Source organism: Enhydra lutris, unplaced genomic scaffold (assembly GCF_002288905.1).
Source record: "Enhydra lutris kenyoni isolate GAN:26980312 unplaced genomic scaffold, ASM228890v2 scaffoldscaffold14, whole genome shotgun sequence".
NCBI lineage: Eukaryota > Metazoa > Chordata > Mammalia > Carnivora > Mustelidae > Enhydra > Enhydra lutris.
Genome location: NW_019154098.1, coordinates 49,466,491 through 49,479,231, shown reverse-complemented (window position 1 = coordinate 49,479,231; position 12,741 = coordinate 49,466,491). Strand labels below are relative to the sequence as shown.

At 35.6% G+C, this 12,741-nt stretch overlaps 1 protein-coding gene across 1 annotated transcript in view; it reads left to right on the top strand.

Annotated features, from left to right (window-relative positions):
- LOC111146700 (copine 3) overlaps nt 1-12,741 on the top strand; it is a 46,187-nt gene that overhangs the window by 20,489 nt on the left and 12,957 nt on the right. Inside the window, exons 6-9 of the mRNA XM_022502368.1 lie at nt 1,988-2,071; nt 4,354-4,443; nt 8,806-8,904; nt 11,159-11,245. Of these exons, the coding sequence (XP_022358076.1) occupies nt 1,988-2,071; nt 4,354-4,443; nt 8,806-8,904; nt 11,159-11,245 (360 nt within the window). The remainder of the gene's footprint in view (nt 1-1,987; nt 2,072-4,353; nt 4,444-8,805; nt 8,905-11,158; nt 11,246-12,741) is intronic.

Below are 12,741 nucleotides of genomic sequence, written 5' to 3'. Positions count from 1 at the left end.
ACCTTGCTTTTTTTCACTTAACATGTTCTGGAGATCTGAGTCAGGAACTGTTAATTCTTACTTTAGATCTACTACTGACATTTTAATGAACTTTCAAAGGTTTGTTGTCTGACTTTCAAAATGGTAATAATGATATTCTGCCTTTCTCTTTGGTTTATTTCTAAGACAGGTCAGACAAGGTACATTAATGTGTTTTTAGAAAGTTAACTTCTCTGTGTATAGTGCTGCTATTAGTTTTATTAAATGGTTTACAGAGAGGCTAATTACATTGATTCTTAAAATTCTTATTAGATAAGGTTAAATTTTAAAAGTTCTGGGGTGCTTGGATGGCTCTGTCAGTTAAGTGTCTGCCTTCGGCTCAGGTCATAATCTCAGGGTCCTGGGATCAAGCCCTGAGTTGGGCTCTCTGCTCACTGGGGAGTCGGCTTCTCCCTCTCCTGAGCTGTCTCTCCCTCTCAAATAAATAAGTAAAATCTTAATATTTTTTTAGAGTTCTGGATAACCTTTGTTTGTGTGTGTGTGTGTGTATATATGTATCTATATTTATATCTATATTTTAAAAGTTTCCTTACTTAAGTAATCTTCCACACCCAAATGGGACTCAAACTCATGATGCAAGAACAAGAGTCACATCTTCTTCTGACTAAGCCAACCAGTCCCCCCCCCGTGTTTATATATATTTTTAAATATTTTATTTATTTATTTTTGAGAGAGAGCATGAGAAGGGCGAAGGACACGGGGAGAAGGAGAAGCAGACTTCCCGCTGAGTAGGGAACCCGACATGGGGCTCAGTCCCAAGACCCTGAGATCATGAGTCAGACACTTAACCAACTGAGCCTCCCAGGTCCTTTCTGTCCCCCCACCCAGCCCCGTGTTTATATTTTTGACTGTACCATATATATTACTTGCTTGACATTGAACTGCTGAGGAAGGAAATAATATTATCTTAGTTCTTAATTTAATACTGAGTTTAATTTAGGACTCAAGAAGTTTTCAATTCAGGGCATAGCTGCATATATTACTGTGGAATTAACAGATGTCCTTTCATTTTAACAAATAATAAGTTGTATATTCTAAAGAGTATGACAATGTCAAAATAAAGGCAAACAAAAATGAGAAAACAAAATAATTTATAATTTCACTTGAGTTTGACCTCTGAAAGTGATTTGGTCAATCTTCCGGAATTTTATCTCTGTGTATGTGTGTGTATGTGTATTTGTGTGTGTGTGTATGTGTGTGTTTGTATTGAGGCTAGTGATAAGAGTATTTTTGAGCACTCACTGTGCTTCAGCATTATACAGGGGTTCTGTGGTGAATTACAGAGGAAAAAGAAGATGTACTTTGTACCGTTGGAATAATTCCATTATTCACTTCACATATTTACCTCTACTCCCTTCTGTGTGTAAAGAAATGTGTGGAATTGGTGGAAGAGTATTGGAAATAGAAGAATAAGATATAAAGTCAAGACTCAGATCCATGAATTTACTAGATGTATGATCTTGCCAAAGTCACTTAACCCCTGTGAATCCATTTTATTGCTGATAACTGCTGTCCCTCATGGTGTCAGTATGGCTAATGTTTGGGATGTCATTTGTGTAAAACTATTCAGTGCTATGTGATTGAATACTCTTACTAATGAAACTAATTGAATACTCTTACTAATGAAAACAAGCCCCAAACATATCTTACTGATTATGGGTCTTATTGTTCACCATATTTTAAAGCCATGTTCTCATGTTTTTTTGAGAAGTGAAGGTGTGAGACACAGGATTATGAGCGTTTATCACAAATGCCGTAGTAGTTCTCCTTGTAGGCATCTGCAGGTTGGTAAGTTTGTGAGGAAGACTGGGATTTGTATTTATTACTGTACTGTACTGTATATATCTGTACTATGGAGTTAGACTTCAGGTACTGCTAACATGTAACATGTATAAAGTGTGGTTTCACATGGTTTCAGAGGAGAATAATTGACTTTTTTTAAATGTAGGATCTATTTGGAAAGTCAGATCCATACCTGGAATTCCACAAGCAGACATCTGATGGAAACTGGCTCATGGTTCATCGAACAGAGGTGAATATCTGAATTTGAAAAAGTAGAGTTGAGGTTTCCATTGGAATTGTAGTAATCTAAATTTTTAAAAATTATGTACTTGTAAAAATATCAGTCTGAGTTCAGACATATAGAGCCAGAGATACAAGATCAACATACTCATTTCTTTTTTTTTTTTCCTTTCATGTGGAGGTACTACCATGCTGAACTGTCAGTAAAATTTTTTTTTTTTAAAGATTTTATTTATTTATTTGACAGAGAGATCACAAGCAGGCAGAGAGGCAGGCAGAGAGAGAGGAGGAAGCAGGCTCCCCTAGAGAGCAGAGAGCCCGATGCGGGACTCGATCCCAGGACTCTGAGATCATGACCTGAGCCGAAGGCAGCGGCTTAACCCACTGAGCCACCCAGGCGCCCCCTGTCAGTAAAATTTTTATCTTGAAAAATTTAAGACCCTGTAAAAAGCACTAAAATGTATACCTGTGTATCCTTCACTTTGATTTGCCACCTGGTCATATCTGCATGTGTGTTCTTTCTCATTCACTCACTCACTTTCACACACAGACACACATATACATATACACAGACATGCACACATATACTTCCCATTTGCAGAACTGTTTTAATGCAGGCTACAGACATCACCTTATTACCACAGCAGGCTTTTTTTGAGAAGAAGGGCATTCTTCTATACAATCACACCTGGAAGTTTAGGACTCAAAATTTAAAATTTATAACATCAGTGTATCATATAACTTTGAATTTCTGCAGTTGATTGAGATACACACACACACACACACACACACACACACACACACATATATATATATATGGAGGGGTATATATATATACCTCCACATATTTTTGTCTAGGATGATTAAAGGTTCACATTTTGCATTTCACATTTTGCATTGGGTTCTTATGTTCCCAATATATAAGATTCTTCTCCCTATCTGTCTTAGGTCTTAATGCCCTTGAATCTCCTGAATAATGAAGACCAGTGTGTCCAACATTCTAAGTCTACTGTTTCCTTACAGTTATATCCAAATCAAACAAATCCATCCAGGACATTATGTATGTATACCTTGCTCTGTATCATCAGAGGACTCATGGTCTCAAGCTGTCCAGTAATGATGTTGCCAATCTTGTCTACTTGATTAAGCTAGTGACCACCAGATCTTGCCATGATAAAGTCCCATTTTTTCCCCTTTGTAATTAATAAGTGATCTGTGGTGTGACACTTTGAGAATGCATGATTAAACTGTTCTTTTGCGTGTCATCCATCTACTGATGATCCATACCTAAGTCAATTTTTATATTAGGGGTTATAAAATAGTGATTTTTTTCTAAAATTTTCATCCCTTTACATATAATAGCAGATACACCTCTTTCATCTCTCCTCTCACTTCCTTTTTCATTTTTGGTATCATTTAGACTCATGACTGTTATAACATGGTATATTCATTATATTATAATTCATTACTGTCATTTTAGCTGTTCTGATTAATCCAAATTTGACCAGGGAGAGTGATATTGAAAGGCTTTTGGGTCCCTTTAACATAACCCCATTAGTCTTTAAGCATTCTTTTATTTATTTGTTTATTTATTTATTTAATTATTTATTTTTAAAAGTAATCTCTACACCAAATCTGGGGCTTGAATTCACCACCCTGAGATCAAGAGTCTTATGCTCCTCTGACTGAGCCAGCCAGGTGCCCTGCATTCTCTTACTTTGCATTAAACTATATTCTCAGGTCATATTATGCTCACTCTCTCCCAGGTCTGGAATGAGCCCTTTCTCTTGGAACCCTATTCCTCTAACAGAGTAGTCGTAGATGTACTCATTGCTACTGAGATGTCATTTGACTTATGCCTTTTCAAAGGACATAGCTGGGAAACGTGTATTTGTGCATATGTTTATTATGTATGTATATTTACAAAAATTTTAAATCATGAATTTAGACTATTTCTTCAATTCAAGCCCAACCCAGCAAGGTTCTTTCTCATCCTTGCTTATTCCAAATTTGAATCTTCTGTGTCCTGCAATGAAAACCCTGGTTTTCCACAAAATCAACAATCTGTAGTTTCTAAGTGTACCTTGTAATGGGTGAAATATATTTTCCAAGTAGTTTCTCTTCTTTTCTCAGACTGTATCTATCATGTTTTTCTTCTAACACTTGTATAATATTGTCCTAGATAGTTTTTCATTGAAAAAATTGACTGGGTGAAAAGGTGGAGGATGATTAGTGAGAGTGTAGCAAGAACTGAATGTTTTTCTAACTAGTCTTTGTATCTTCATTTTATAGGTTATTAAAAATAACTTGAATCCTGTTTGGAGGCCTTTTAAAATCTCTCTTAACTCCCTGTGCTATGGAGATATGGACAAAACGATCAAGGTAATTTAAAGTTATATATATGTTATGTATACACACACACTAGTTGATTAGATAGTATTTAATAGAAGTAAGTGATCTAATAGATACCTGTAAGGATTATATTTTATTTGTATTTAGGAATATTAAAATAGAAATGTCTCTGATAAGTAAATTGAAGGGTAGATACGTTTGATCTGTTGGCCTAATGCTTAATCAAAAATTGTGATTTTCATTTTACTCTTCATTTAAAAAAAATAAAATGTCCAATTTAAATCTTTCCTCCTTTTAATAAGATTCCTTTTTTCTGCAAATAGGAAACTTTAACTGCCTTCTTTGCCTTTGTCATATCCCTTGCAAATAGAAGCAGACGTTACTTTGACTAAAAACCCAGAGCTTCCCTCTGCCATTAGCAGCAGAGGAGAATAGTGATGGCATTTTCCATCGCTTATTTTCAGAGCAAGATATTCATTGAAAACTTCTAGATGGCTTTACTATAAAGTATTAGGAAAGCAGAGTGGGACCAGGAAGTATCAGGCATCTAAGAATTTTTTTAATGTCTTAATTTATAGCCATTTATTAGAAAATATTTATTATTTTTAAGACACATAATAAAAATATTTATTATTTTTAAGACACATTTAAGACACATTATCCTGGAGTCTCCTAAGAGTCCAGATAGAAGCCTTTTCTTGTGTTTAGTTGTCAGCAAACCAAAGTGGAGTTTGTTGTTTTTGTTTTAGTTTTTTTTCCTTTGGTAATGAATATGGTAAAAACGGGAAAAGTGATGACACAGAGCATAAGATTTCGTCTCAGGCTATAGTCCAAGTCTTGACTTAGGCCTTCAACCAGATAAGGGATCTTGGGCAGGTCATCTAACTTCTTCACTTACACAATAGAGAAAATAATGTCTATATTACAAAAAAGGGAAGGATTAAATTAATGAAAGTGAAAGTTTTCTAAACCATTATATAAAGCACAGATGCTGTTACATTAAAATGACTTAATTCCTTAGATCCAAAAAAATTTGTCCTCAGAGAACTTGGCAGAGAACTTTAAAAATCAATATAAGTAGAATTTATTTGTTATTTCAAATAACGGTGAAAATTTAGGTACAAAATAAATAGTAGAACAGTAGTTTTAAAAATTACTTTCTATAATTATACTACCTCTACAACTTTTGCTTTTCACATTAAAAATAATATGCTAAAACTTTATTAGACCTGAGAAACAGGGAAAGGCTAGGGAAAAAAAATGCCTAAACCATAACTGGTTGCTTGCAATAAAATGTTAACAATGAAACAATGTTTTTTAAACTTTTTTTTCACACAGTGGCATGCTTACAGGGCTATTTTATTAGAGTAAGTAAACTGATTTTCTGAGTTTTCTCTGATGAATGTCTTGTGTTCTTAAAACTTTCTCAGTTTGTGTTAACTATACACAATTTGGTTTCCCACATCATGACTGTCTTTACATTCTTTAGTGCTGTATTTCTTTGCAATATTACAAAATCATCCATCTGTGAGTCTCTTGGTGTTTGGAAATCGTTTAGAGGTGTGGTAAAGGGTTTTAGAGCAGAGGATAGAGTCAGAATCATCCATAGTTTCTTTGCTGCTGTGTGAATGTGCCAGTGTTATCACTCCAGCATGTATTATTATTCTCATGAGATCAAGTGAATAAAAGACATAATCCTGCATGCTGCCCCCCTGACTAAAATGGGAATGCCTTAGTGAATGTAGTATTTTGTGGTGCGTGCATTCTCTTACATATATACATAGGTGCATATGTATATATGCATGTATTTCAATGTCACAAGCACTGCTGATAACTGTATCAGTATTTGAAACAGCCAGTAGTACTAGTTTTTGAATTTTTTTTTTTAAACATTTTATTTAGTTATTTGAGAGAGAGCGAGACAGTGAGAGAGAGCATGAGCGAGGAGAAGGTCAGAGGGAGAAGCAGACTCCCCGTGGAGCTGGGAGCCCGATGCGGGACTCGATCCCGGGACTCCAGGATCATGACCCGAGCCGAAGGCAGTTGCTTAACCAACTGAGCCACCCAGGCGCCCCTAGTTTTTGAATTTTTGAGAAGAGAAATTAAAAGATGCAAATCATTACATCATTTATCTGAAATTATATCTGAACATAGGCCTGCATTATAAATGTCACATCTTTCTTTAGCACCAAATATTTGCCTTCAATGGGGAAACAGTGAATTTTTCCTATATAGTTTTCTGTATAGTTTTTCTATATAATTTTCCTATGTAGTTATTATAGTGAGCTCTCAGAAATTCCAACTTACAAATCTTTTTACATTCCCTGAAGTCTCAGGCATATGAAGAGTTTTAGGTGTTCATATACTTTCTTTAAAAGTAAAATTGAAAAAAAAAATAAATAAATAAAATTGGCCTTATCAAAGCTTGATCTTAACCTAGATAGAAGTTGGAGTTTTCTGAATGCAAATCTAAAATGCAAAGTTCTGGGGCACCTGGCTGGCTCAGTCAGTAGAGCATGCTACTCTTGATCCCAGAGTGGTGAGTTCAAGCCCCACATTGGGTATAGAGCTTACTTAGGAAAAAAAAATCAAATTCTACTTTCCATATATAAAAAAAATCTATTAAAAAGTAAAATCGTGATAATACTAAGATTGCTTTTGTCTTTTTTTTTTTTTAAAGATTTTTTATTTATTTATTTGTCAGAAAGAGAGAGAGAGAGAGCACAGGCAGACAGAGTGGCAGGCAGAGGCAGAGGGAGAAGCAGGCTCCCCACAGAACAAGGAGCCCGATGTGGGACTCGATCCCAGGACGCTAGGATCATGACCTGAGCCGAAGGCAGCTGCTTAACCAACTGAGCCACCCAGGCGTCCCGCTTTTGTCTTTATCTTAATTTTACTTTCTCTGGAAAAAAATTAGTAAGATCATTCATTTTCTTTTCCCCTCACAGTTTAAATAAAGAGTCAGAAAAAGGGGCTTCAGTTTAAAAATTACATATCTGATATGTGTAAGGCAAGAATCAAATTCTCATAATTGCTAAGAGACCAAACTGTTTACAACAAATAAAAATCCTTTACAGTTAATCAAAATTGCAATTCTAGACCTTGTCTTTATTGGTTGATTATAGTTTCCCTGGAATAATAATCAAAATATTAGTAAGGAAGGAAACACTTCCTGTTATAATAGGCAGACAGTTCACTTCTCATAGAACTGAGAAGAAAATAATTCACTTTTCTGGATGAACACATAAATCCTAAGCATTTTAACTTGGTAATTAATATAACTTTGTAAAGGATACTGTCTTGGCAAGTACTCTCAGTTACAGGCTTTTATTTTAAATCTCTAGAAAAATTCAAAAGTGTCCTTAGCACAGCTTTATATTACCTATGTCGGTTACCAAATAAAACTTATCATCTTCTAACACTATCTAATTCCTCTGCCTACTTCACAAGCCTGTGTAGATAATGTGTGCAGTGCACATAATAAATGAGGAAATGAGATAATCTGTTCTGAATTTACAAAGCACTATAAAAAATTGGATAAACACCTCTGTTTGCTAGCAGTTCACACCATCTTAATATTCTCATTGCAATGAGTAATCAGGTATTTTTGTGAATATTTACCCTCTGGCTATGCTGTCAACTTGGCACAAAGCTGCATGCACATCAGGTACTCTCAGTTCTCTTCCGTCTGCTTTAAGAAAGAACATGCATTTGGTGAGAGCCATAGATAGGAATAGAATTCACCCTGTTTTACATGGAAATAAGAGTTAATATGACCCAGTCTAGATACTTCCTCAGTGGTTAACATACTCTTTTCTTTGAATTTTCTTTTTCATTCTAAGAGTTGTGATTTTCAGAAGGATGCAAATCTGACTTCATCATGTCTAACTCTGAATACAACCCTAGCCTCACCAGATTGCAGCTAATGAAATATATTTGCCATATTTCTAAATCATCTAGGATTTAATTATACAAGTTTTAGTTGTCTAGGATACTGACTTCCTTTCCTCCTGCAGTTGACGGCTTTTAGTCACTGTGTAGTGATAACGAAGTGAAGAAGTGGATGAGAAAGAAGGTGTAATTCCATTTTGATTTTATCAGCTCTTATAAAGGGCATGATAGGTGAACTGGAAACTGTTTAATGTGGAATTTAGACAGTATCTGTATTTTTCATCTGCCTATGATCTGTCCTAGATCCCCGTTGCAAGAATAGCTGGGGTTTGAAAGTGGTTCACTAACTTCCTCCAGGAAGTTAGTTCCTACTTCTCCTATTAAACATTTTCACTTTTTTACATCAATAGGACACTTCTTGGTAAGTCCCATTTATTGCAGGCAATCCTTTTAAACAAAATGAGGTTGACTTTTATACATTTTTATTATACTTAATTCTAGGTAGAGTGTTATGATTATGATAATGATGGGTCACATGATCTCATTGGAACATTTCAAACCACCATGACAAAACTGAAAGAAGCCTCCAGAAATTCACCTGTAAGTTGCATCTTTGTTACTTGAATGCACTTTACTGTTTGGCCATGTATTTATTATTTCATTTTTTCCCTTGGTATGGCAAACTGTTTGCCATGTTTTTGCTGTGTTCTAAAATGTTCTGAAATCTGTGGATTGTATTTGTGTAGTAATTGGATGATCCAAGATCCATACTTGGGAGTCTAAGTTTATATTTATAGTTAGAGGTTTGGTTTCCTTTAGCTTCAGACAATATATTTGGTTTGATTGAAAATCCCTAGTTTTATTTATTTATTTTTAAAGATTTTATTTATTTGACAGGCAGAGATCAGAAGTAGGCAAAGAGGCAGGCAGAGAGAGAGGGGGAAACAGGTTCCCTGCTGAGCAGAGAGCCCGATGCGGGGCTCGATCCCAGGACACTGAGATCATGACCTGAGCCGAAGGCAGAGGCTTAACCCACTGAGCCACCCATGTGCCCCTGTAAATACCTATTCAAATAATTTTTTTTTAAAAAGCAGAACTAATGAAAAATGCTAAAAGTCTGAACAGTTCAAATAAAACAAGCTACCTAAATAAGAACTAAAGAGGAGTGGTCTGGATTGTTGTTTTAGTAATTTCACTTTGTCACTATCTTGAAGAATCAGTAAATGACCTACTTTTAGAAGATAATGAACAACTAACTCTATAATTCTTTATGGGTCATGTAAAGTTTTTCTAAATCTAGCTATCTTGATCCTTCCCTTCTCCACGACAGAATGCAGCTTTTAATATTGCTGCAATGACAACGTTTATCCGCTCTTGTTTTTCAGAGGCAGAGCCATATTTTATCATCTGTGTTTTCAGTGCCTAGAATAGTACCTGCCACTTGGTAGACAATTCTGTCAAAATGGGAATAAATGAAATGAAGTAACACAGTCTTTTACCAATGAGAATTCTCTTTAGGGCTTTCCCACATCTCAAATATTAAATAGTTAATAATCATGATGACTGAGAAGTCTGGCAGGATCCTGAACTATGAAAGAATTTATTTAACATAATTTTGTTTTTTATTGTTGTATCTACTGTACCTTTTAATATTTGATTCCTAGAAAATTAGCAATGGGGGCGCCTGGGTGGCTCAGTGGATTAAGCCGCTGTCTTCGGCTCAGGTCATGATCTCAGGGTTCTGGGATCGAGCCCTGCATCGGCAGGGAGCCTGCTTCCCCCTGACACTCTGCCTACTTGTGATCTCTCTCTCTCTGTCAAATAAATAAATAAAATCTTTAAAAAAAAAAAAAAGAAAATTAGCAATGACTCTGTCTAAAGTATATAAGTTACTTTCTATTCATCAGAAAAGGTGACTCACCAAGTGTTCCTTGAGTTGATCAAGACAGAGAAAATTTGAAGGTATAATTTGGTGGTGATTATATCCCAGGTATGAAACAAAATTAATGAAATGAAACAATTAAGAATAACACAAAGTATGTAACTAAATTTTATATAGTCGTAGAAGTTTACAGAGATGAATGGAGATAGAAAACTGGAATATGAGTTGATGTTATAGAGGAGGGCAGCTTGAGCCAAGCCTTATGGATGGATAGGTGGCTAGAAGGTGGAAAAGAAGATCCTTCTGTTTGGGGAAAGGAGCTACACTGGAAAGAAGATGTAAGATATTAGTTCTATCTCTGAAAGTATCCCCAGGGGAAAAAGATGATCTTTGCATATTTTACCATATAGTTAGGCTCCATATATTTCTGTTTTCTGATGGTAGGTTTTTTTCCCTTCTTTTTCTAAGCAGCATATTTTTCTTCTTTTTTGAAAATAATGGGTCAAAGTAATATTTTATTTCCCTTATTATAAAAAATAAAGAATGTTACTTGAAGCATTTGCAAGGAAATCATCTATTAGAGGCAAAATTTATACCTTTTACAAATTTCAGTTAAAAATATTTCACATATTTTATTATGTAATTATTTCAAAATTATATTTTGCAGCAGACCTATATCAGGGGATGGTTCGATTCCAAGCGAAAAAAAGCCATTCATTTAAATTCATGTTGGCATTTTAAAAAACATTTTATTTATTTATTTCAGAGAGACAGAGAGCGCACGTGCGGGCACACACATGCAAGCATGAACAGGGGGAGGGGCAGAGGGAGAAGCAGGCTCCATCCCAGAACCCTGGGATCATGACCAAGCCGAAGGCAGACTCTTAACTGACTGAGCCACGCAGGCGCCCCAACATTGGCATTTTTTTATATCACTAGTAAGAACTAATATTTTGTCTTTACTTCCTACAGGTGGAATTTGAATGCATAAATGAAAAAAAGAGGCAAAAGAAGAAAAGCTACAAGAATTCAGGTGTTATCAGTGTGAAACAGTGTGAGGTTAGTTGATGTTTACCATTTATAGTATAATGAGATCACATTTCTTTTTTTTTTTTTAAAGATTTTATTTATTTATTTGTTAGAGAGAGAGAGAGAGAGAGAGAGCATGAGCACAGGCAGACAGAGTGGCAGGCAGAGGCAGAGGGAGAAACAGGCTCCCCGCCGAGCAAGGAGCCCGATGCGGGACTCGATCCCAGGACGCCGGGATCATGACCTGAGCCGAAGGCAGCCGCTTAACCAACTGAGCCACCCAGGCGTTCCATGAGATCACATTTCAAGTTCTTTTTTCAATATGGTGTATATTAAACCAGACAAAGAATATTACAATTTTTCCTTATCTTAGGAAATGTGAATTGAATTTTGGGCAATTGAAAATGATATGATCATCTGGACACCCTTAGGGAAAAGAAGAGAGTAGGAAATAGTATAGAAATCTTTCCAAGTAACTTTGTTTCTAAGGTTTGATAACTTTTTGGCAAAAGACAAAGAATATTGAAGTTTTTTTTTTTCTTTTTTTTTTTTTTTAAAAAGATTTTATTTATTTGACAGAGATCACAAGTAGGCAGAGAGAGAGAGGAAGGGAAGCAGGCTCCCTGCTGAGCAGAGAGCCTGATGCGGGGCTCGATCCCAGGACCCTAAGATCATGACCCGAGCCACAGGCAGAGGCTTTAACCCACTGAGCCACCCAGGTGCCCCTTTTTTTCTTATTTTTAGGAAATGTGAAACATCACGGTATTTTCCCAGGGTATTAGTAGAAATGATCTAACCCAGTGCATCTATCCTGGTCATAACTTCAAGTTGAGATATTATAAATAGAGTGAAAAATTCACGAGCTTTCTTGCAACAAACAAATGGATTTTTTGGTTTTTTTTTTTTTTTTTTTTTTTTTAATCTTGATTATTATCAAGCTCTCAACATATTAGACTCTTTACTAGTTTCTTAAAACTTGAAGTGAGTGTATTTCATCTTTGGCCATTAATATTCTAATCTTAGATGCATCTGGGAGGTTCATTTGGTTCTGTGTTGGACTCTTGATTTTAGCTCAGGTCATGATATCGGGGTTGTGAGATTGAGCCCCAACTTGGGTTCTCGTCTCAGCAGGGAGTCTGCTTCTCTATGTCTGTCCCTAATATCCCTTGCCCCTCCCCCTGCTCATGCTCTGTATCTCTTTCTCTAAAATAAATAAATCTTAAAACAAAAAAAATCTAATCTTAACATTGCTTTAATTATCTCAAAGTAAGATCTTACAGATTTATGACAAGTAGGGACGGGGATACTTAAACTCAAATACCAGTGTGGTTTCCACCTGCTTATATCATGGTTCTGTTCAGTGTCTAAACTGTTAAAAATATATGCCAGAGAGCTCTTTGTATCTCTTGTATAGTAAGAGATTTTTTAATTAAAGATTTTTTATTTATTTTTATGGGGGGTTGTGGGACAGAAGGAAAGGAAAAGAGAATCCCAAGCAGACTCTTCGCTGAGTGCAGAGCCTGTTG